Source organism: Vombatus ursinus, unplaced genomic scaffold (genome assembly GCF_900497805.2).
Source record: "Vombatus ursinus unplaced genomic scaffold, bare-nosed wombat genome assembly UNPS02014802.1, whole genome shotgun sequence".
NCBI classification, from domain to species: Eukaryota; Metazoa; Chordata; class Mammalia; order Diprotodontia; family Vombatidae; genus Vombatus; species Vombatus ursinus.
In genome coordinates, this window is record NW_020954580.1 from 28,696,041 (window position 1) to 28,721,156 (window position 25,116).

General features: G+C 37.2%; 1 protein-coding gene across 7 annotated transcripts in view; it reads left to right on the plus strand.

Moving 5' to 3' along the window:
* ENOX1 (ecto-NOX disulfide-thiol exchanger 1) overlaps window positions 1-25,116 on the plus strand; it is a 548,229-nt gene that overhangs the window by 378,995 nt on the left and 144,118 nt on the right. For all 7 annotated transcript variants that reach the window (XM_027873687.1, XM_027873693.1, XM_027873694.1 and 4 more), the window contains one exon: window positions 9,092-9,304. In XM_027873687.1, the coding sequence (XP_027729488.1) occupies window positions 9,092-9,304 (213 nt within the window). The remainder of the gene's footprint in view (window positions 1-9,091; window positions 9,305-25,116) is intronic.

A 25,116-nucleotide genomic window follows, 5' to 3' on the forward strand; every position in this document is an offset into this window, starting at 1 on the left:
ATTTTGAAATACATCTGTCATTTTCTTCTAAGTTTACGGAACTCATCAATCTAATAATGAAGATGATGGCAATAATAACATTTATATATCATCTTCGGTGTTGCAGGTGCTATGCTAAGCACTCTACAAATATCTCATTTGATCCACAAAACAATCTTAGGAGGTATGTGCTATTATTATTAGCCCAATTTCACAGTTAAGGAAACTGAAACATCTGGTTAAGTGACATGCTTAGGGTCACATAATGATAATAATTATAATGTGTCTGAGACTGAATTTGAACTTAAGTCTTCCTGACTCCAGGCCCATAGCCCTATTCACTGTCTCTTTGTAGATGGAGAAACATCTGGGACTTGAGCTTAGATTAGGTTTTGTTAGGAAGGAAAAGGGAAAGGTGTTCTAGGAAGAGGGACAACCGCGAATAAAGTCAGGGAGAAGGTGGGCAAAAATATATTAATGTTGTATGTTCCTGGGAGTGAGAGGACTAGCCCAATAAGAATAGAGAGTGCATATTAGTGAATAGTAGATAACATTTCATGGTAGCCTCTAAGCATTCTCTGATTTCTGCCCTGGGCCCTTTGGTTCTTCTTTCTCTGATCCTTGGAGATCTCATCTAAATCTTTGTAGCTTCAACTATCACCTCTCTGTGGATCATCTCCATTTCTTTCTCCAGGTCTCAACTCTCCTCTGAGTTTCAGCCCCACATCTCCAATTTCCTCTTTGATATTTCCACCTAGATGTCCCACCAATCATCACAAACTCAACATTTTCCACTATTCATCAATATGCAAAAAATAAAACTCATCATTTTGCCTTCTAAAACATTTGTAAACCTCTTAAAATCCCTATTTAAATGAACATGATTCTCATCTTTATTACATGAAACTTAGGATTCATGTTTAAAGACTCTATTCATTAAAAGGTAGCAAGACATAGTGAATAGAGCACTGGGCTTGGATTCAGAAAGACTTGGGTTCAAGTTCTAACCCAGACACTTAGTTATTGTGTGATCCTGGGTTTAGTCATATAATTTCTTTGTTCCTAAATTTTCTCATCAGAAGAATGGGTGTGGGAAGTGTATTCAGTAAATTCTAAGGTCTCTTCTAGTTCTAAACTCTTGATCCTAGGAGTCTTCCTCTCCCACTCCCATATCCAATAATTTTCCAATCATCTCTATGGATTTTCCCTCTATAGATCCATGAGGTCTATGGATTCCAGGGGATCCATGAATTTGGATGGGAAAAAAATCACATCTTTATTTTAATTAATATCTAACTGAAATTTAGCGTTTCTCACTCAATCTCTCACAATTATTAATGAAGGCAACAAACCATTATTCTAAAAAGGGGTCCATGGGCTTCTCCTAGACTGGCAAAAATGTCCTTGACACATAAAAAGGCTACTAACCCCTGCTATACAATGTGTCTAATTTCCATTCCTTCTTTTCCTTTCCCATTGTCACTCCCCAAGTTTAAAATTTTATTTCTTCATGCATAGATGATTGCATTGGATTCCTAATTATTCCCAATCTCTTCATTCTCTTTCTCCTGTTCTTAGTTTTGATAGACAAGTCCCTATAACATGCTGCTTTCGTCTTGACCCTCCTCTTTTCAGACCTACATGAACTATTCAGAATTCACCAGTGGCTCCATATTAACTCTAGGGAAAAGTTAAAGCTCTGTAATTTGACATTCAAAGTCCCCTACAATTTGGTAACAAACCTATCCGTCCAGATTTATCTTTGACTACTCTTCTGTATCAAATCTTGATTATGTACAAACCATTTTACTCACCATCCCTAACACCAAACATATCATATGTTTTCCTGCTTCTATGCTTTCCCTTACACTTTATTCTTTCCCCTTTTGAGAAGAGATGCCATAATAGAAATGATGTTTAAGGAAGATTTATCTAGCAATAATGTGCATGATGGATTGGAGGGGATAGAGACTAGAGGCAGAGAGGCCAGCTGTGAGGCTGATTTAGTAATTTTGGCATAGTGTGATGAGGGCTAGGACTAAATTACATCAAATATAATTCATCAAAAGAAAAATGGCCCCTAAACAATTTTTTCGAGAATTTAGTATAAGAAAGGACTTCTGCTTAGAATTTTTAAAAAGCTCTCATCACTAGGGCTGGACCTAAACATGTTAAGAAAATGTATTTGGAAATTTTATGAGTGTACCTTTGATGTGATTCTTATGAGCAATATTAGTTTCTTTCTAAATGAAAATCTTTAATAAGGCTACAATGCCGATCCTATTTAAATTAGTTTATATTGTTCTCTGCTTTCTCAATTATCTTTCTACTAAATAATAAATTTAATTTACAATTGGGTATTGAAATTGCCCTCTCCTGATGTGCTCACGTAACCATCCAGAAAGTTACTGGTTTTTTTCTTAATTAACATAAATTAAAACTACCCCCTATGTCCCAACAAATGTTAACTGATGTTACTCGTCATGCCTTAACTAATGCAAGTCCAATTTAATTGGAATGTCAGTATATCAAGCAAAGTTCCATTTGCCAGTTAAATGTTCTAACAGTAAAATAGCATATTTGTGAATCCTATGAGAGCAAGAAAGAGACAAAATAACTACATGCAGTTGAAAGAAAGATGAGCGATATTATTTTCATGTATTGTTGGGTCTATAACAAAATGCTAATGATTTTCTTTATGTATTTGTGAAAGAGGGGAGAGTTAAAGAGAAAGAGAAAAAGAGAAGCATTTAAAGGTAAACATTTTTAGAGGACTTCTTTTAAATATTTGGTTTATCTCTGCTGTCTATTCAGAGGTCCATTCTCCTAACATCTGTTGCCAGGGTGAGAGGTAGAGTGTGTGAGTGAGACAGAATTTATTCTGACTGTAACTGTTGCAGTGGGCCTCTCACCAACATAATGCTAAATTACGATTCCCTCCATGGGCTGAACATAATGTTAAGTTATATGATGGATTTTTCCTTATAAGAGCTGCTTTTTTTCATGGAATGAGCTAAGAAACCACTACCTCTGAGTTCACCGAGGGTTGAACTTAAAACTGAATTTCTAAAGTTAACCAACTTATGTGAGCTGCCAAATGAAACTTCTTTGCCTGAGCTAGTGGGATAAGATTTTAAGAAAACTTGTCTGTTTCATTTCCAGAGTCCAGAATGAGCAATTCTAGGCCATCAGTTGGTTGAAGTATGAGGTTAAAAAAGTCCCAGATTCTCGGGTTCATACCCCAAACTCACTAGTTCGATTTACATAGAGGAAACTTCTGTTCCATAACCAGGTTGCACCCTAAAAACAATCCTTCCTACTGAAATAAAAGTCAAATTACATGTCCTGTGACCATATATCAGTAACGTCACATACATACCCTTGAATGCAGGACAACAAGTATAATCTATGCTGCTAATATTTTTTGTTAAGCAACTTTCTGCTTAACAGCAAATGAAATCAAGCTTTTATGTATTGAACATACCTTCTAAGTCAAATCATCATTACCTACCCAAATAGATACATATAGAAAGAAAGGTCTGGTAGTATAGATATTCCTAAATATATGTCATAGGTAAATATTTTTAAGGAATATCTTTTTAAATAATTTAGCATTTTTCAAGTAACAGGTATTTTTTATTAATCAATCCCTCCCACCGCCTCCTCTCAAATTAAAAAAACAAACCCGAAACACAGATCCCTCAATACATAGCCACATAGTCTGCCAAAACAAAATTCCACATTAACCATGTCTAAAAATGTGTCTCTCTATTTTGAGTTCATCACCTCTTTAGAAGGAAGTGAGTTGCACATTTCATCTCTATTCTTTTGAACTCATGGTTTATCATTCATTGCATTGATCAGAGTTCTAAAGTTTTTCAAAGTTGTTTTTCTGTATAATTTTGTTATCTTTGTCTAAATTGTTCTAGTTTGACTCACTTTTCATCAATTCATAAAGGTCTTCCTTGTTTCCTCTGAAATTGCCCAGTTCATCATTTCTTTGGCGCAATAGTTTTCCATTACATTTGTATACCACAGTGAGTCTAGTCATTCCCCAATAGGAAGAAACTCCATTTTGAGCTTTCATGGAAGGAGCTACTATAAATATCTTTGTATATATAGATTCTTTCAAAAAATTGTTTGTTGTCTTTGGGGGCCATAGGCTAGTAGTAATATAATTGAGTTAAAGGATATTGACAGTTTGGTAACTTTTGGTCATAGTTCCAAACTACTTTCCAGAATGGTTAGGCCAATTTACAGCTTCATCAACAGTGTATTATTGTATTTGTTTTCCCACAATATTGATCATTTTCCTCCTTTGTTATTTTTAACAGTCTGATAGATTTGCAGTAGAACCACAAATTGCTTTAATTTGCATGTCTATTAATGACATAGAACACTTTTTCATGATTGTTGATAGCTTGGATTTCCTCCTATGAAAATTCTTCTATTCCTTGAACAATCATCTATTGAGGAATGATTCTTGTCTTATACATTTGACACAGTTCCCTGTATATCTTGGGTATGAGACCTTTGTCAAAGACACATATTAAAACAGTTATGGTGTATGATTGTGATGGAATACTACTGTGCTAGAAGAAATGACAAACAGGATGATTTCAGAAAAACCTGGAAAGACTTACATGTTCATGTAATGATGCGTGGTGAAGTAAGCAGAACCAGGAGAATGTTGTACACAGTCACAACAATATTATACAAGGATCAACTGTGAATGACTTAGCTATTCTCAGCAATAAAGATAATTCCAGAGGACTCATTAAAAATGGTACCCACATCCACAGAAAGAACTGATGGAGTCTGAATGCAGATTTAAGCTTACTATTTTTCACTTTATTTTTTGGTGTTGGGTTTTTGGTTTTTTTTTTTTTGTCTGTGTTTTCTCTCACAACATGACTAATATGGAAATATATTTTGCATGATTGTATATGTGTAACCTATATCAAACTGGTTGCCATCTCAGGGAAGGAGAAGACAAGGGAGAGAGAGGTTGGAACTCAAAATTTAAAAAGAAAAGAATGTTAAAAATTGTTTTTACACGCAATTGGGAAAACTAAATTTTTTTTTAAAAGATATATATTACAAAGATTTTCCACTTATCTCTTTCCCTTTGAATTTTTATTGTGTTAGATTTGTTTGTGCAAAAATTTGAAATTTTTGTATTATCAAAATTCTTTATTTTAACTTGTGTAAACCTCTTCATGACTTACTTAGTCGTAAACTCTTTACCTATGTATAGACACAAAAGTTAATTTCTTCCTTGCTCCTCTAATTTCTTTAGGAGGTGACCTTTTTATATCTAGGTCATATATCCATTTGGAGCTTACCTTGGTATATAGTCTGTACCTAATATGTTCCACGGAACAAGTTTTCTCTCTCTTTCTTGAACTAGTACCAAATGTTTTTAATGATTACTGTTCTGTAGTTCAATTTGAGATAGATCCCTTTTCTCCTCACTTTTTTGTTTTTATTACCCTTCACAGTGTTGACCTTTTGTTCCTCCATATGAATATTGTTAGCTCTATAAAATTTTTCAGCTCTATAAAACTCCCTTTTGGGAGTTTGGTACAGCCCTAAATAAGTACATTAATTTACGTAATGTTGTCACTTTTATTTATATTGGCTCAACCTACCCATGAGAAATTAAAGTTTCTCAATTGCTTAGGTCTGTCTTTATTTCTACAAAGAGTGTTTTTTAGATTCATATAGCCCCTGGGTGAATTTTGTTCGATACACTCCCAATTATTTTATAGCTTCTACCATAATTCTGAATGGAATTTACCATTCTTTCTTGTTTCTAGGTTTTATTGGTTTTAGATAGGAATGCTGATAATTTATGTCATTTCTTTAGTTATCATCCATTATCTCAATGATCTTTGGAGGGAACCTTGGGTTCTTAAAGTGGGTGCAGAGCAAATGAGCTGGCAGATTCTACTAAAACTAGAAAGGCCTTGAATCTGAGTCTAATGACAGACCATGTGTCTGTTATCTACAGAGCCGCAGCTAAGTTCATATGGGCTTTTATTATCTTGTTAACCAAGGGGACATGAACTCTTCCACATCTGACTCTTAAGTCATAAAGGGAATACAGTCTTCATTAGTGGAGAAATACCCATTTTGCTGAAATTGTGAATTTTCTGAAGTTTGGAATTGTTGAAGAAGTTTTTCTGAATAATGGTATATAGATTATTATTAATGTAAATTATATTAGTTATTTTATGAGAAAATACTGTTTATAATTATAGCAGCCTCACCCTTACCTATTCAAATAAACCATTAATGCCAAACTATAGGGAAATGTAAAAAGACAATGATAATATTACCTCAGTTATCTCAATTTCCTGGGAAGTTTTGCAAATGCATAGTAGTCCCCTCAAACAATGAGAAAGCCAAATGAGCCCAGAAACTAATGTAGTGGATATGCTCTGGGCTCACTCTCTCAAAATCTGTCCAACTACATTTGACATCTCAAAGTTCTAGGGTACCCTGAAGAGTTAGGTGTCCCTTCTCTTGTGCCATTATCTCAAGCCCCCATTGCTTTTTTTTTCTTTCTGTTAGGTGTCAGTGACTAGAACTTCAGTTCCATTCAATGACTTAATGCCAATTAGCTTTAGAAAGGAATATTTAGTTGGAAGGGATGCCGTTAGGTAGTTCAGTAGATAGAGCGCTCAGCCTGGAGCCAGGAAGGTTCAAATCTGGCCTCAGACACTTAGGAGCTATGTGACCCTGGGCTAGTCACTTAATCTATGTTTGCCTTAATCCACAGGAGAAGGAAATGGCAAACCATGTAAGTATCTTTGCCAAGAAAACCCCATGGACAGTATTGGCATGCTGTGGTCCATGAGGGTCACAAAGAGACATACACAACTGAACAACAGCAACAACAAATTTACTTGAATGACATAGTATATCAAAAGTACAAAGAAATATTATCTTCCACAGCTCTTCCCTATATCATCTCAGTTTCTGGGGAGAGTAGGCTCCAACTTAGCTCAGTTTTTACAGTACATTGACCCTACCTGGTTCACATCTAGATGCAGTGTTGACTCTTAGATGTGTCCTCATCTCACCTACTTCTGGGCAGGATCCCAAAGGTCTTTCCCTGTTTCTCAGGGCCCCAATGCTGTACTGACTGAAAAACCCAGACACCAGGAAACCTGAATGCTCTCTCTTCCTCTTTCCTGATCTTTTGAAACTCACAAGTTCAGAAGGTCCAATCCCTTTACTTAGAATAGAAAAAAAAAAAAAAAAGCAAGCATAGAGGCAAATGATCAAGGCCCATTTCTCAGGGCGACATAGCTTCCTTGCTTTCATGTGATGAATCTGAATTAGCCAAACATGTTAATACACTATGCAAATGTGCCAGTCCTCAATACACTGAGTTAACAAGAAAAATGCCTTACCTCTTTTCACCTAGAGAAACATGGCAGCCAAAGCCAATGTGCATTTAAAATACAAACACAATTGGAAACCACTATGGAGGAGGATGGTAGGAGATTGCAAACTGTATCAATTCATAAAGCCGGAAAAAGCAGCAGAGGCACAAAGGAAGCTGGGCAGATCATCAACTTGAAAAACGTCCTCTAATAAGCATTTATAAATGAGAAGGGCCAAAGGATTACAAATACTACAAAAGATCAGTCACAGAATTGCTCTCTTCCATTTACCCAAGGGGCTCATTCAGCCTTTACTTGAATGCAAGGAGTAATCAACTACCTTCAGAGGCTGCCCATCTCACTTTTGGATAACTCAAATTGTTAGGAAGTTTTTCTTTATCTGAAGCTTAAATTTATCTCTTTTCAGTTTCTAACAATTTCTTCTGGGTCTGCCTTTTGGGGCCAGGTAGGGCAAATCTTATCTATCTTCCATGAATCAGTCCTTCAAAGGATCAAAAACTTGAATCGATCTCAGACCTTACGTGACTATTCTTTGGGTCTGGCTAGTCAACCAGTTGGAAATTCGCCTAAATATACCTGTCCAAATGTCATTCAATTCAGTGGAATGTAAAATTTACCCATAGGAAAACTAGAGCTAATGTAATTGTGAGAGTTTCCTTCTGCATGTTACCTGTAATGTGAACAATACCTTGAAGGCTACTAGGGACCCTCCACTCTGTAATATGTGTGTGTATTGCTTGTACTTAGTTATATATATATGTTGTACATTTTATGTAATCTAGTGCATATAAGTGTATGTGTATACACATACATGTACACATGTATACACAGAGACCTATATAGATGCACACATATATACCTTTATCTATATCTTATATATTTATGTACTTTAGTGTTTATAGGTGTATATACATATATAATTTATGTAGACAATACATGTGCATACATATATATAGTGTGTATACCCTTATGCGTATCTTGTACATTTTATGTAATCTAGTGAATATAATGGTATGTGTATATATGTGTGTATATATATATGTACATAGATAACGTGAATATATATGCATATGTATATATGCCCTTATGTATATCTTATCTATTTTTATGTAATTGAGTACATGCACAGGTATATGTGCATCTACCTATATATAGATAGCATTTTTATACATGTATATATATATATATATATATATACATACACAGATACACATGTATACAAATACACATTTACATATACATACATATATACACATACATATACAACATATCCATACATACAAACATTATCTCATTCAAAAGAATATAAGCTTCTTGAGGGCAAAGACTGTTTCAATTTTGACTATATATCCCCAACACCTAGCAAAGTGAATTACACATTGTAGATGCTTGATAAATTATTTGTTGATTGATTGGTAATAAAATGTGGCATTTGGGCCACTGTCTGCTTTATAGATAATTTCACGCAAATGGAAAAGAATGAGACAGAAGGCAGAAATCTGGTGGTGGAGAATATTTATCCTCAGATAAAATAATTTGACAACTCTGGGTAATATATCTAGGGTGATAATACTGCATCTTGTTCCCTGAAGGGAACAAAAGGAAAACATGCTTTAAATTTTTGGAGGTGTAGGGGTGTTGTTTTTTTTTTTTTTAATATATCTTTAAGCTATATCCTGCGTGTTTTCCCTTTGCAGATGACAGCAAGTTTTCTGAAGCCATCACAGTGCTGCTCACCTGGATTGAGCGAGGGGAAGTAAATCGGCGATCTGCCAACCAGTTCTACTCCATGGTCCAGTCAGCCAACAGTCACGTCCGCCGCCTGATGAATGAGAAAGCTAACCATGAACAAGAGATGGAGCAGGCGAAGGAGAACTTCAAAGATGCCTTAACTGGAATCCTCACTCAATGTAAGTCGCCATTTCCGGGGCCGTATCTTGGGTTTTGGTTTTTCTTTCCTTTGTTGTTGTTTTTGTTGTTGTTGTTGTTGTTGTTGTTTCTTTTGGGGGTAAGTAGCTATAACAACTTCCCATTCTACTCCATACTCAATGGCAAACTTCATGACCTACTTCATACCCTATGGCAACTTGGAGGAACATGGACCATCCCCTAAGAGCTTGTTTCTCAAGGTGAGCAAAGTTTCCATAGCCTTCCATCAGCCGTGCAGCATCTAGCCTCCATATCAGGAGTGGCCAAACGCACCCGATGCCTTGACTCAGCACATACTGTCCATTACCTGCTGTGCACTCATCCACGTTTAAATATAGATTTGTAGGTCACGCTAACGCTGACAGAATAGAAAGCACATACAGACTAAATTGTCCTTGGGCCGTGCTTGGGGAAAAGTTGCAGGTAGGGCTACTTTTCCTCCTCCTTGGGTCATAATACTCTGGAGGGGCACTACCTAAAGTCCCAGAAATTTGATACGCAGGAATAATATTGGCAACAAAGAGTTAGGTCTAATTTTTTATTTTATTTCATTTTATTTTGCCTTTGCTCATTTAGAATAGAAGGCAAATTGCCTGGTGACTTTTTTTTTCCGTGTCCAGATATGTAATTGATGAGGGGATGTAAATGGGGCTTCCTCACAGAACAATTGTCAGGGTAATTACCCAGGGCTCTATTCAAAAAAGGACGTGTGTGTGTGTCTGTGTGTGTGTGTGTGAGAATTTTTTTAAGTGCACTATAGCTGTGCTTGTAGTTAATGCCAAAATGCTGTAATGCTTCCCAGCTGCCGATGTTCTCTTGATTTGTAAAGCCCATTTAATGGTGCTGTAACAATACTCTTGTAAACTCCAAACCAGATGAGTTGGTGATGCATGATTTAGGTATTAACTCTTTAAAAAGCTATATTTTTCCCCAAATTATAGAGCCAACAGAAAGTGTAGTATAATGGATAAAGGGCTGGTGTTGGCTATATCTGGCACTTAGTAGGTACTTAATAAATGCTTGTTGATTGATTATGCCAGACTCTGAAAGAGATACAAAGTTAGATGATAACACAGTTCCTGTCCACATAGCGTCTAATAGGACAATATGTTGTTGTTTAGTCAGTAATTTCCATCGTGCCTGACTCTTCATGACCCCATTTTGGGGGTTTTCTTGGCAAAGATACTGAAGTGGTTTGCCATTTCCTTCTGCAGTTCATTTTACAGATGAGGAAATTGAGGCAAACAGGGTTAAGGGAATTGCCCAAAGTCACACGACTAGTAAGTGTCTGAAGCTAGATTTGACCTCACAAAGATGTGTCTTCCTGACTCTTAGGCCTGGTGCTCTATCAACTGAGCTACCTAGCTGCCCCAGGGCAATAAGACATCAATACAGATAGCTGAAATGTTTAGTAATATGTGATAAGTGTATTAAAGATGCTAAGTTTGTCTGTGAGGCTGGAAGAGGAAGGTTATCACTGATGAGGAAGAGATCATGGAAGTTTGATGCCTAACTTGTATGACTTAAGAAGGCTTTGTGGCAGCAGGGAGACACCCACAAATAGTCCCTTATAGGTGACTGAGTGTCCAGTATGAGATAAAGGTGAAGCATTCAACCATATAGACTAAGAATTTGAAATCCCCCAGGATTGTTCTCACAGAATAGAAGGGATGGAGTCAACTGAATTCTGACTCATCACTCAGCCTTATCTTCACCCTATCGGACCAGACAGTCCACTAGCATAAGGGCAGATTCACCAGCATTGGGATATAGAATACTGGTAGTGATATCCAAAATAAGGAAAGGACACAAGGTATTGTTCTTTAGAACATAAACAGTAGTATCATACAATGGTCCAATAAGAGATCAGAGAGGCAGCATGGTACAATGGGAAAAAAAAAAAACTCTAGAATTAGAGGATCTCACTTCAAATCCCATTTTCATGGGAGTAGTGGCTAGAGCCCTAATTAGAGATCTGAGTTCAAATCCTGTCTCAGACACGCAATAGCAGCATAACCCCAGGCAGGTCACTTAACCTTTATTTGCCTTAGTTACCTCAACTGCCAAATTGGGATAATAAAAGCATCTATCTCCTAGGGTGGTTATAAGATCAAATGAGTAATTTTAAAGTGCTTAGTGCAGCATAGGTACTCTATAAATATTAGCTATTATTATCATTATTATTAATGAAGGTAATAATATCATCTGCTTCACAATTGTGAGGTTATTGTGAGGATCAAATGATATAGCATATGTAAAATGCTTTGCAAACCTCGAAGAGCTATTTAAATGAACTTATCATTAATCATCATCATTATTACCTTATTTATGATCTTAGGGCAAATAAATTCACTTCTTGGAACCTCAGTTTCCTCATCCATAAAATGGGGGGTTTGAAATTAGATGGCTTCTAAAGGCCCTTCCACCTATGATCTGAAGTCCTGCCAAGTCACATAATCCAATTCAGTTCAACAAACATTTATCAAGTGCCTACTATGTTCAAGCCAGGCAGCACAGTGGAAAGAGCACCAATCCTGAAGTCTCATCTTCCTGAGTTCAGATCTGGCCTCAGACACTTACTAGCTGTGTGACCCTGGGCAAGTCATTTAACATTGTTTGCCTCAGTTTCCTCATCTGTAGAATGAGCTGGAGAAGGAAATGGCAAACCACTCCAGTATCTTTGCCCAAGAAAAGGCCAAACAGGGTCGCTAAGAGTCTGACACAACTGAAATATGACTCAATAACAAAAATATTCAAAGCACTTTGTCTCTGGACATATAAAGATGACATAAGACTCTGCCCTAAAGGATCTTAAAACCTAATTGTAAAAAATAAGAGTGATCTAGTTAACAGAGCATGATAAGTATAAAGAAGGGGTCCAGATAAAATGTAATGAGAAATCTGAGTAGGAAGAGATCACTGTCATTTGCAGGGATTGACTGTCACAGAGAAGGGTGTATCTGACATTGATCTTGAAGCAATAGAAGTTTCATTTGACAGAGATGGAGGGAGGAGGGTGTCCATTTGAGACATGAGCATGTAAAGAACAAATACAGGGAGATGGGCAAGGGCAAGGAAAAGAATGAAAGATGCTAAATAGTCCGCTGTGGTTAGAATTTAGTTTGAGAGAAGGGAGGGATGGTAGAGAGGCACCAGATGAATAATGGCCTTGAATTCCAAGATAAGGAATTTGTACCTTATGTTAAAATGAGAATCTGGCTCCATGAGTAAAGACACAGAAGTAGAGCATACTTCCCTAAACTGCCCTGGCAACAATCTCCAAGTATTTCCTGGTGTACTTTCAACTTATAATGGGTAGAGATTCGACTTTGCTACTGATATTGAAGATAAGCCAGACAGTGAGTAATAGGAATCACTGAGGTTTGGTTTTGTCTGGCATTGTCCACTAAATGGGTAACAGCATGTCAAAACAAAAGAGCTTGTAATGATGAATGTGTGCTTCTGGTTGGAAGAGCAACGGTGATAACCGTAGTCTGGGTACACGAAATCACCAATTGTAGGAGGCCATGTGGTCGAGCAGAAGCAGCGCGGTATAGTAGAAAGGGCCATGTCATTCTAGTGAGAGGACCTGTGTTCCAGTCCTGCCGCATACATTTCATAGTTGTATGACCTTAGGCCAATTTCTTCCTGCTAAGCTTCTTCATCTGTTTTTGGTTTTTGTTTTAAAGGAGGTTGGAGTAGCTGACCTCTGAGACCTTCAACTCTGGCTCTCTAATCACCGTACAAGGAATCAGGAACATCTTCATTCAAATTCCACTCCAGCTGTGTGGCCCTAGGCAACTCACTAAACCTTGGCCTCAGTTTCTCCATCTGTAAAATGGACATAATAATAGAATACCTCACGGCATTGATGTGAGAATTCAAGAGAGATAATCTATGCAAAAAGCCATATAAACTTTAAAGTGTTAGATAAATGTGAGTTATTGTTATTAACGGTTGTTACCTTGCAGGATGATTGTGAAAATCAGAGGAGAGAAGAGATGTAAAATATTTTGCAACTACAAAGTACCCAATTATTATTATTCAGAAAATTCATATTGGTCAATTCCCAGCTGTGACAGATATGACAACCCATTAATTTCCCATTCATCTACCACCACTTGGTGTTCTTTTCTAGTGTTATAACTTGATTCTGAATTCCCACCTGACGCTGTTTCACCAATTTGCTAACTTCCGCAGTGACTGTGGCAGGCCCAGATACAACCTGAAGTATATTGTTTGGCAGCAAAGCCAACATGTTGGCAGGCATTCCAGCAGCCTTGAGCAGGCCCTGGGAGTCATAACACTCTCAAAGTCACTTTGAAATAGATGATTTACCTTAAAAATTACAGGGAAGTTTTGGCTTTGTGCCCCACTTACCAACCCTTGTTTATTCTCAGTGATGGGCTCATTCTTCTCTGCCATTGATAAATGAACTTAAGAAGTAAGGATGAACTCAATACAGGAATTCATCCAAAATGAATAGTAACATATGTGCTTAACCATGCATATATTCAGTGTACACACTATGTGATACCCTTAGTGTTTGAATTGGCAGCATTTCTAATCCTGGATTACTTTTAAGGAAGAGTCAGATTTCAGTTTCTCTAGGCACTGGTGGCTTATATCATGGTATCCACATTCTCAGCTGTGTATGTGAACTAGGAGTGGCATCCTAAGGAAGCAGGGCCAATAAGGAGCGGCCTAAGAATAACTATTGGTATTATGGAAGTAAGATTTAGGGATCATCGATTTAGAGCCAGAAGGGACCTCAGAAGCCCCCTACTCCAGCCCTTTAATTTTGCAGATGAAGAAACCAATATCCAAAGAGGTTGAAGACGTGCCCATGGTCATAAGGTAGCAAATCTCAGAGTCAGGATTTGAATCCAGATTCTCTTACTGCAAAGCCAGTGCTTTCTGCACCATGGTACCCTAGGATAAGTCCAGAACTACAGAATGAGGCAGATAGCAACATTAACAACTGCCATGACTTTTCCATAATCTGAACAGCGACAGATTATTCCTTTATGGTGAACTCAATTGCCACATTTTCCAAAAGCTTCTTGTTAGTCAACTGAGCATCAATAACATCCCTGCTTATTAACATTAATATTCCTGGCGAACACCACATGAATCACATTTTGGCTTTTTCATTTGGGAATGAGCCTGAGATTGTTAAACATGAAAATTATATGAGGAAGGCATCTCAGTTCTCTGTCTCCTAGGTGACTGGAAATATTCCAGTCATTCTAGAATGCCTCCCTGAATGCCACTTCCCAATAAAATATCCTGATTTTTCAGTATCAATATGCTTCTCTGTAGACATCCTTACTAACTGAAGCAAAAGAGAGCTGAGAACTCTGTGGAAAGTGTTTCAAGATAATCCTAGAATGAGGACATTAGTATGCTGGTTTTGTGAACCTTACACCAAAGAGCATGAGTGAGGTTTATAAGCAAGAATTTCTTGTTCAGTAAGAAGAGTTCCGGGGAAAGAGAAAGGCAGGGCCCAGAGCCACCAGAGCAGTTCCAAAGTCCACCACGTCTGTCTGTCATCGAGATGTGCAGTACCCACAGCAATGTGAAAACACATCATCCCTTGATAAAAATGTTTCTGTGAATCTACCTCATTGAAAGGGACAAGGGCGTCTGTAACTTGATGTGCAATCCTGCATATTTAAAGATCAATTAGAATCTATTTAGTCATTGATCTAGAGATGGAAGCGATCTCAGAGGCCTTCTAATTCAGTCTTCCTCATCACTCAAAGATGAATAAACTAGTGAAATGACTTGTCCCGGATCAGCCGGGTAGTAACTGTCATATCCTGGTTAGAACCCAGGCCGTCCACTCCGGAGATACTCTGCTTGCCCTCTCTTCACTGCCTCATTTCCTGTCTACGCCAATGATTTGTGCAGATAGACTAACTACAAGGTGAGGCATTACCACAGTTGATTTGTAAGTCATTGTAAGTAACTTCCTTCTCCAAAAGAATGAGCCAGCCGTGATGGGAACAGATTCTTCAAACAATTTCTAAAGGTACCAGTTTCTTTTTAAAGCTCTAGTCCTCCACCCTAAGATGTGGCCAGTTAGTACATTTCATCAAATAAGTATTGCCTAACAAACAAATTGCAAGGCAGTTGAGGCCTTCCACACATTGTTTACTTACAGATTAGAATTGATAAAGATTCAGCGCTTGGTACCAAACTCGAAGTCCAAGCCAAATAGCACATCCCATTCTCATCCCTCCTTCCATCTCTGTGCTATTGCTGATACCATCCTACAGATCTAGAATGGTCATTGGTTATAGAGGTAAGGTTAGAAAGGACCCTACTCCCCTCAATTTATAGATGAGGAAACAGAGACCCAGAGAAATAAAGTGACTTAAGGTAAGTGGCAAAGCCAGGATTTAAATATGCATCCTCTGGCTATTGATGCATTGCTCTTTTCCACAATGCCATACCTGTCCCCTTCTCTCTGCCTGCTGACATCCACCCATTCCTTCAGTACCCAACTCAGATATCATTCTTTGCGTGAAGCTTGCCTGGATCCCGTATATGGGTATTATCTATTGTCTTTGAATTTCTTATAGTACTTTGTAGTTTACTTATTACATCTCAACTTATATAGAAGTTTTTTATGTACAAATTTTATTATCCTTAATGTATTATTATCAACAGCAATAATAATGGCATATATCACTTTAAGGTTTGCAAAGCAAATTTGAGTGTGTATATACGTATGCGTATGAATACATATATGTATGTATGTGTAGGTATAAATTTGCATGTGTATATATACACACACATGCCTATGCATATCTATATATGTGTGTATTGTATATGTAATACATATATATCTATGCATATCCACATACACATGTATGCATGTGTGTATGTATAGATATACATGCATGTACTTGTATGTGCATGTTGTATATATACACATACATCTATATGGCATATATGCATATATCACTATGCATATGCACTTGTATATACATATAAACCTATATGTGCATATATGTTGGTTATATACGTATGAGATTTGATTCTCACAACCCTACAAGGTACGTCCTATTATTCTCCACTTCACCAATAAGGAAACTGAGACTGAGAGAGGTTAATTGAAACATGACTAGGATCTAACTGCCGGTGTCTGAGGCAGAATTTGAACTCAGGTTTTCATGACTTTATGGTGAACTCAGTTGCCACATTTTCCAAAAGCTTCTTGTTAGTCAAGTTGCGTCATCCACCGTATTTAGATGAAACACCACCTTGAGGCACCACGCTTCATCTTTACATTGCCAACACCTAGCCCAGCGGCTTACCCATAATCCATGCTTCATCAGCTTTTCTTGATTTGAATCAATTTAGTATTTTCTTCTCATCCAGCACTAAATAAATCAGGGACTTAAGTAGCAGTAACTGTCTCTTCATTCTTAGGTAATCCTTCGTTTCTGGCTACAGATGCATAGTCATCAAAGATGATAGAACAGAATATGATGCTGATATTGAAAGAAAATGTGTCTTCTTTTCCTTTTCCGACTGGCCAGCTAATTCCTTTTTGGTGGAAATAAATACAGGTGTAGTGGACTCTTCAACACAGATGAATTATCTTATCATTATGTCATTTTATGATATGGGGTTGTCAGTTTCATGGCATAAAACACACCATGTTTTACATCCCAAAGACTTTCATGTTGTGCTATTATCTATTTTATATATAGATATACTTTCCAGGAATCCCCCACAGGCATTCCAAATCTCGGTTTTGTTTTGAGTGTAGCCTGTCATTTCATAGCTCAGATAGGAATTGTTTCTAAAGTTCTGGAAGCATGTGCCACTGCATTGAATTATTAATGTGCACATCTTGTTACAATACTCAGAGACCTATGAAAATTTAAACAATCCATGATATTCCCACTCTGGTTCTTTCCCAACATGTTTCATGGTATGAGAAAAGAGAGTCAGGATTGCTGAGGGGCTGAAAAGCATATAGGAAAGAAGAAGAACAGAAATTAGAAGAATGTTGGTTTAAGAATATGTACTGTGTTTATGCTTTATAAACACAACATAGTTGTATTCAACAAATAATCACTAATAATTAGGAGGGTTTTTTTTCCTTACAGTTCACCAGTATTTGCCCCCTTTCAACTTCTATACACTGTGTGGTTCCCTTTGGGACCAAGAACAAGTCTAAATACTCTTCTGCATGGGAGGTCTACATATAATTCAAGATAACTAAGATCACCACCTTGAATTTTCTCTTCTCTAAGCTAAATGTCCCCAGTTCTATAATTTGATCTCCAAGCACCATGGTGTCCAGTACACCCACTTTCCTAGGTTACCCTCCTCTAGATGTTCTCCATCTTGTCAGAGTGCTTTCTAGAATGTTATAGTCAGAACAAAACATGGTACTTCAGGTGACTGACTAAATTAACAGCTAAGTAAATAAATTAAAAGATTTGGTATATTGTTCTAGTTTGTTGAGATCGTTTTCCAGTTGAATTTTTTGGTTATTACGTAACACTACTGACCCATCTTGAGCTTTCAGTCAAATAAAAACTCTAGTTTTGTTTTGTTTTGTTTTCTTATCTTGAACTTGTGAAATTGATTTCTTGAACCTAAGCATAGACTTTACATCATATCTTATCTTGCCGAGTATATTATGAGGTTTTGGGATCATGATGATGTCATCCAGTATGTTAATTACCCCTCCCAACTGCATACCATTTCCAGATTTGATAAGCCTGCCACTGAACTCTACATTCAAACCTGAGACAAAAATTTCAAATAGCAACTAATATACTAGGACGTTAATTAATGTTGTTATTGTTAAATGTTCCTCCTGAATTTTACATGCAGTTTAAGTTATTTTTCCTTGACCCTCAGTTCAAACCATATAACTTAAGGGAACCTGTCTATTACATCTACGTATGGGCATGGTCCTACTTCCACAGTGTTTTCTGGGAGCTGTGCCGTGCAGCTAGGTGGTACAGTGGATAGTGCACTCAGCTTGGAATCTGGAAGACTCTTCTTCATGAGTTCAAATCCAGCCTCAGATACTTATTAGCTGTGTGTTCTAGGACAAGTCACTTAACACTGTTTGCCTCAGTTCATCCTCTATAAAAATGAGCTGAAGAATGGAATTAGCAAAACGCTGGAGTATCTTTGCCAAGGAAACCCAAATGGGGTCATGACAAGTCAGGGCACAACTGAAAACAACTAAACAACAACAACAGCAACATCATCTCTGTTTATGTATCAAGACTGAGTTTGCATAAGTGTGATTTGTGAACCCACCGAACCCCTAAACAAGCTGGGCCAAAGCAGAGTAAGGTCATAATCCTGTATCCATGTTAAATGTGCAAAAAGTTGAATATGACCCATGTTGAGGGCTTTTGACTGTGTTTGTAGCACCGAAGGCAGTTAAAGGGCGTTTGACACCACTACAAAAAGATCTCCCTCCCTTTCCTACCATGGAGGATAGCGGTCATCCTATACCAGGTTAAGAGGGATCGATGATCCAGCCTCAGACACTTGACATTTACTAACTGTGTGACCTTTGGTAAGTCACTTAACCCCGATTGCCTGGCCAAAAAAAAAAAAAAAAGGGATCAATGGATCAAGATTGATGATATCTTAGGGGTTACCTAGTCCAGGTTGAGAAAAGTGTAGAATACTTCTTGTGTTCCAGGCATTGGAGAGATTCACCATTACCACTGACTGGATATTGGTACTATCAGCATAAGAGGCACCATTGTGTGGTGGATAGAGTGCTGCACATAAAATCAGGAAGACTTGGGTTGGAGTCAGATCTCAGATATTTACTACTTGTATAATGATGGGCAAATTACTCAACTTTTAAGAGCTTTTGTTTCCTCATCTGTAAAATTGGGAGAGCGATACTTAAGACTACTTACCTAATAAGAAAGTTGTGAGGAAAGCACTTTATATACCTTACAATACTTTATAAATGCGAGTTTTTGTTGTTACAATAATTATTATTATTATCATAGTATATTCATCCTGACATAGATGTGACCCAGGATTCTATGCAGCAGTACTACTGTGTCTGCTTTCAAAGGACAATTGCCAGTGGACTGGTTCCTTGTTATTGAAATATTTGCCCATGGAAAGAAACAAAGGAAAATGAAAGATGGACCTGAGTCCAGCCAGGCCTCTCTGTTTCTGCCATGACTGTGCCAGATTGTACCAGAAAAAAGGACCAAGGGGACTAAAATTCACACAGTTTTTTCAACCATCTATAAAGATCAACTTAATTTTTAGTACTCTCAACATAAGATGTTTGTCCAATGGCCAGTGAATAGTTATGTTATTGGAAAAATTAAATTGGATGCATACTCACTATAAACAAAAAGGAAAGGGAAAAATAACTCAAGGGAAGGATGCCTCATGGGTTCTCCTTTGAGAGGCAAAGAAAGGACTTGGTGGAGTTGATTTTATTTACACCCAAGGTCAGTAAGAAACATCATTTCATAAGACATTTTGTCATCTTATATTTTAAAGGGTATAATAAATATTTGCAAAAAGAACACCATGAAAATCATAAATTATAAATTTAGAGCCAAAAGGAGCCTTTAAAGTTACCTAAAACAATTCCCTTATAGATGAAGAAACCAAAAAGCATAAACATTAAGTGGTCTTCCCTTAGTTATATGGGTAGCAAATAGCAGAATTAAGATGAGAACCAATGACCAAGACCTTCAAGTCCCTCATTCTTTCTGATGCACCAAATAAATAATTATATTTCATGCATCAGCATCTGTTGTTGAGGACAAAGAAGAACAGAAATTCTATAAGACCTTCCAAAGTAAATTTACATATTCATTGATACTCAGTAACTTCAATGCAAAGGTGGGAACAGTTGAAAATGGTGAAGATATTTTGGAAAATATGATTCAGAAATAGAGAATGAGAGAGACCAAGATTTGTAGACTACACATAAGCCTCATGACTAAAAATCATGAATACTTTCTGAAATGAATCAAAAGACATTTTATGTGGTAACTGCCAACAACATCCAAAAAAGTGAAACTGATTAAATTTTATAAGCAATTAATGACTTGCTACTGATCATGGGAGTAATTTCTGAATCATCTGTCTGTGTACAGATAAACAACTGGCTTGTAAGAACAAGGGGCAAAATTGATACAAAGCTAGAATGTATGGTGTGCAATTAAGAACTCCAAACTAAATTATTGAAACAAGTTATTGGCACTGAAAATGCATGTGGAAAAGGATATCAACAATGATCATCATTTCATACAAATTTTGAGTAACATAAATCAATTATTATGAGACCAAAAAAGACTAAAAAACAACTTAGTTTTTTTAATATATTTTATTTTTCTCTAATTACATGTTAAAACACTTATTAAATTTGTTTTTAAATTTTGAGTTCCAAATTCTATCCCTCTCTCCTTCCCCACCCCCCTCCCTGAGTTGGTAAGCAATCAAATGTTGGTTATACATGTGCAGTTATGTAAAACATTTCCATATTAGTCATTTTGTACAAGAAGACTTGAATAAAAGAAAAAGAAAGAAAGTGAAAAATATCATGATTCAGTCTGTATTCAAACCATATCAGTTCTTTCTCTGGAGGCAGGTAGTATGCTTTGTCATTAGTCCTTTGGGATTTTTTTGGATCATTGTATTGCTGAGAATAGCTGAGTCATTCACAGTTCTTCATCGAACAATATTGCTGTTACTATGGATAATATTCTCCTGGTTCTGTTAACTTCACTTTGCATCAGTTCATCTAAGTCTTTCCAGGTTTTTCTGAAATTATCCTGCTTGTCATTTCTTATAGCACAATAGTATTCCATTACAATCATATGCCACAGCTTGTTTAACTGTTCCCCAGTTGATGGGCATCCCTTCAATTTCTAATTCTTAGCCACCACAAAAAGAGCTACTATAAATATTTTTGTATCTATAGGTCCTTTCCCCTTTTTTTGATGTCTTTGGGATATAGTCCTAACAGTGGTATTGCTGGATCAAAGAGTATGCACAGTTTTATAGCCTTTTGGGCATAGTTCCCCATTGTTCTCCAGAGTGGTTGGATCAGTTCACAACTCCACCAAGAGTGTGAATTAGTGTCCTAGTTTTCCCACATCCCCTCCAATATCCATCATTTTCCATTTTTGTCATATTAGCCAGTCTTATAAATGTGAGGTGGTACCTCGGAGTTGGAAAACCACCTTAGTTAGCAAACATGAGTTACTTCTGTGGTGGAGATATGTAGTAACCAAGGGCAACACCAGCTGAGAAGGTAAATTAATTTGTAAAATCCTACAAGGAATGGTGTTGGAAGATTATTAGCAGAAACACTTCATAAATAAAAATTAGAAGGAAAAACCAGTTTAAAGAAAGTGTGGTGAAAGATGCCACTAGGCGAAGTAATTCTGAGGACGTTTAAGGATGAAACTGGAAGAAGGCCAACAAACATAAAAGATGGAAAAGATCTGCAAAGATTATTTATAACTAACTCTTCTCCCCACTAAGGACAATGGAATCACTACATTTAAGCTGTAACACAACCATCACATGTGCTTAAGAGGAAGTAGGTGACACTGAAAAAAAAAAAAAACAAAGATGGGAAAAGTAATTGGATGGCTAAACCATCTTTTATATTTTTAATATCACATATACATAGAGTAGGTAGATTTCTTGAAAAAATGAGCAACAGAGACAATGTTGTTTGACCAACCTCTGATCATTATCATCCAGCGCTGCAGAAAACAGAGAGATGTATACTCAGTGAAGGTCTTTGCCGCGGTCATAGACATGACCCGTCACGGAGTCCAAGTCAAGGCAGAATTTACTCTAGATAGTGAGAACCTCCTAGACTTCTAGAGATAGTGAAGGATAGAGGGGCCTGATATGCTATGTTCCACGAGGGTTACCAAGAGTCAGACATGGCTGAACAACTGAACAACAACATTGAGGTACTTCAGATTCTCGTTTTTGTAGTTGGCATTGTAATGAATTGCATCAAAAACCAGGATACTGCAGAGACTTCTAAAAGAGATCCATAATCACTGAAGAGAATTTGACTTCTCTTTCTACAATGAAAACAATAAATGGAAGAAGAATGCCCATTATCCACAAAATGGCCCCAAGATTCTCCCTGAAATAAAATCCTCTATTTTTAATAACAATATTCTCCATTTTTGTTGTATGGCTGTGAGTCATGGAATACTACAAGCTCCATAGAATTTAAATTGACCATGTAAATGGTGGTCAAAAGGCACATGGTAGATGTGACTGGCTGCAACATATTACAAATTAGGACATGGGAAGGAGAAGTGGTGTACAGGATTTCATCAAAGAAACATTCTCATGAAAAAGAAGATATATTAGTCATATGAGACGAATTTTTGACGACTGATGGACAGCAAACTTAAACCAGCTCACGGACAAGAGTTGCAGACAAGGACAGTTGGTGATTGGAATCATTGGAGAAAGAACCCCCATCACTGAGATTACAAATCCATTGACATATTTTGTTTATTTGGAAGTATTACATCACATTCATAAAGTGGTTTGTAAGATGATGACCCTTAATTCAAGGTCATCATCAAGCATATCAGTAATCATTTCCAACCCCCAAACTCTTTTCCCAGATACCCAGTTTGGGTGATTGGTGCCACCATTAACCTCAGGGCTATTTTTGACACAAAATATTTGTAAAATCAGGGTAGTGGGGGATGACTCTATTCTTTTAGCTTTAACACACTATAGCTTGCTACAGCATGTAGAATCTGGTTTTTGCTAGTATTTACCACAGATCAATCTGCATAGTTATCAAATGCTTCGGTGAGATCAATGGATAGTGTATCCAGCAAACTAGATGTTTTTCCATACATTTTCTCTGATCTGTTTTAAATAAGGCATTGCAGGTTAAAGTCACATTTCAGTTCCGAGGATTTGAGTTTGGCAACATGCAATTGAGAAAAATCAGGGCCAAAATTATCCTCAATGGAGAACAGTGAAATTCCTAGATCATTTTCTCCATGAGCTACCTCTCCTTGCTTTTTGAAGTTACCACATAAAAGGGTGCAGGGATGTGGAAAACTGGAGAGTGAAATGTGAGGTGTTTGAGATATCCATGGGTATGCTGTTATCCCCTTCAGCCAGATTTGTGGCCTCTTCCACATTTCTTCTGAATGTGGAGCACTCTTTGAAATCAGTTATCTCTTAGGAACGTTGCGGATAAACATTTTTATTCCCACCAAGGGAAATTTGGCTCCTGTGCTCTGCTGTCCAAAGAGAATTTTATGAAGTGTTAAAATGTTTTTTCGACATTTGTGGCTATCATCTATATAGCTCATCCACAGAGGAAAGTCCCCATATAACTGTTGTAGCAGCTCCGCAGAATCTTTCTTTCTCCACAAAAGTATCCTCCATGACTAGTATTTGCTGATCATTTCAAAAGCTGGAGGCTTCCCCCCCCAAAAAAAAATTCCCTTTTGCTCTCAGAGCAACAATGTCTGGTTAAAATAATTCTTAAAACAAAACAACAAGATAGAAACCCTTCAATACAGTGATATGAAGGCAAACGTTTCCATTTCTCGGTGTTAGCAGTCAAGATTGTTTGGATGCCGAAAGTTTGCCTGTATATGGAGTACCTACAGCCTTATTTGATGTAGACTTTTAAGGCCCTGCTCCTGAATGCACATTCTCAGCGAAGTCATGCCACTATAATATTAGCATTTTAAAGCCACTCTAAAAAGGCAGTGGAGGGGCAGCTAGGTGGCACAGTGGATAGAGCACCATCCCTGGAGTCAGGAGGACCTGAGTTCAAATCCGGCCTTAGACACATAATACTTTCTAGCTGTGTGACTCTGGGCAAGTCACTTAACTCCAATTGCCTCACTAAAATAAATGAATGAATGAATAAGTAAGTAAGTAAGTGCAGTGGTAGGAAGGGATAGAGAAACTTACCTATTCACTAGCCTACTCGATTCCAAGATTTACCAGAAGAAATGTCCAGTAAAACAAAGCAATTAAAGTAAGAAATATTCAGTTCTGGGCACTAAAAACTGTCAGCCTCATAGTTGCTTGATTGTGTAAAAGGATTAAAAAGGATGTTAACTAGAATAATAACAATAGTAACAATAATGGTGATGATGTTCATAATAATTAACATTTATATAGTGCCTTTAAAGTTTGCAAAGTGGGCAGCTAGGTAGCACAGTGGATAGAGAGCCAGTCCTGGACACAGGAAGATGTGAGTTCAAATGTGGCCTCAGATACTTACTAGCTCTGTGACCCTGGGCAAGTCACTTAACCGGTTAACTGTTTGCCTCAGTTTTCTCATTTGTAAAATGAGCTGGAGAAGGAAATGGCAAACCACTCCAGATTCTTTGCCAACAAACCCCAAATGGGGTCATGAAGAGTCAGACTGAAAAGATTGAATAACAAAACAAACAAAAAGTTTGCAAAGTGCTTTACAGATATTATCACAAAGAGGCAGTGTGGTACAGTGGAATTTGGCCTTTAAGCTCTTTAGGCATCATCTACCAAATGAGAGGAAAAGTAGGAAGGGGAATAAGTATTTGCAAGTCTCTACTGTGTGTTAGGCATTGTGTTTTATAGATATCTCATTTAATCCTCACAACAACTTTGTGATCTAGGTGCTATTATAATCCCCATTTTACAGTTGAGGATACTGAGGTATACATGGGGATTGATTGACTTGCCCAGAGTCACAGTTAGTCAGCGTCTGAGGTGGAATTTGAACTTGGGTCTTCCTGATTCCAGGCCCAGC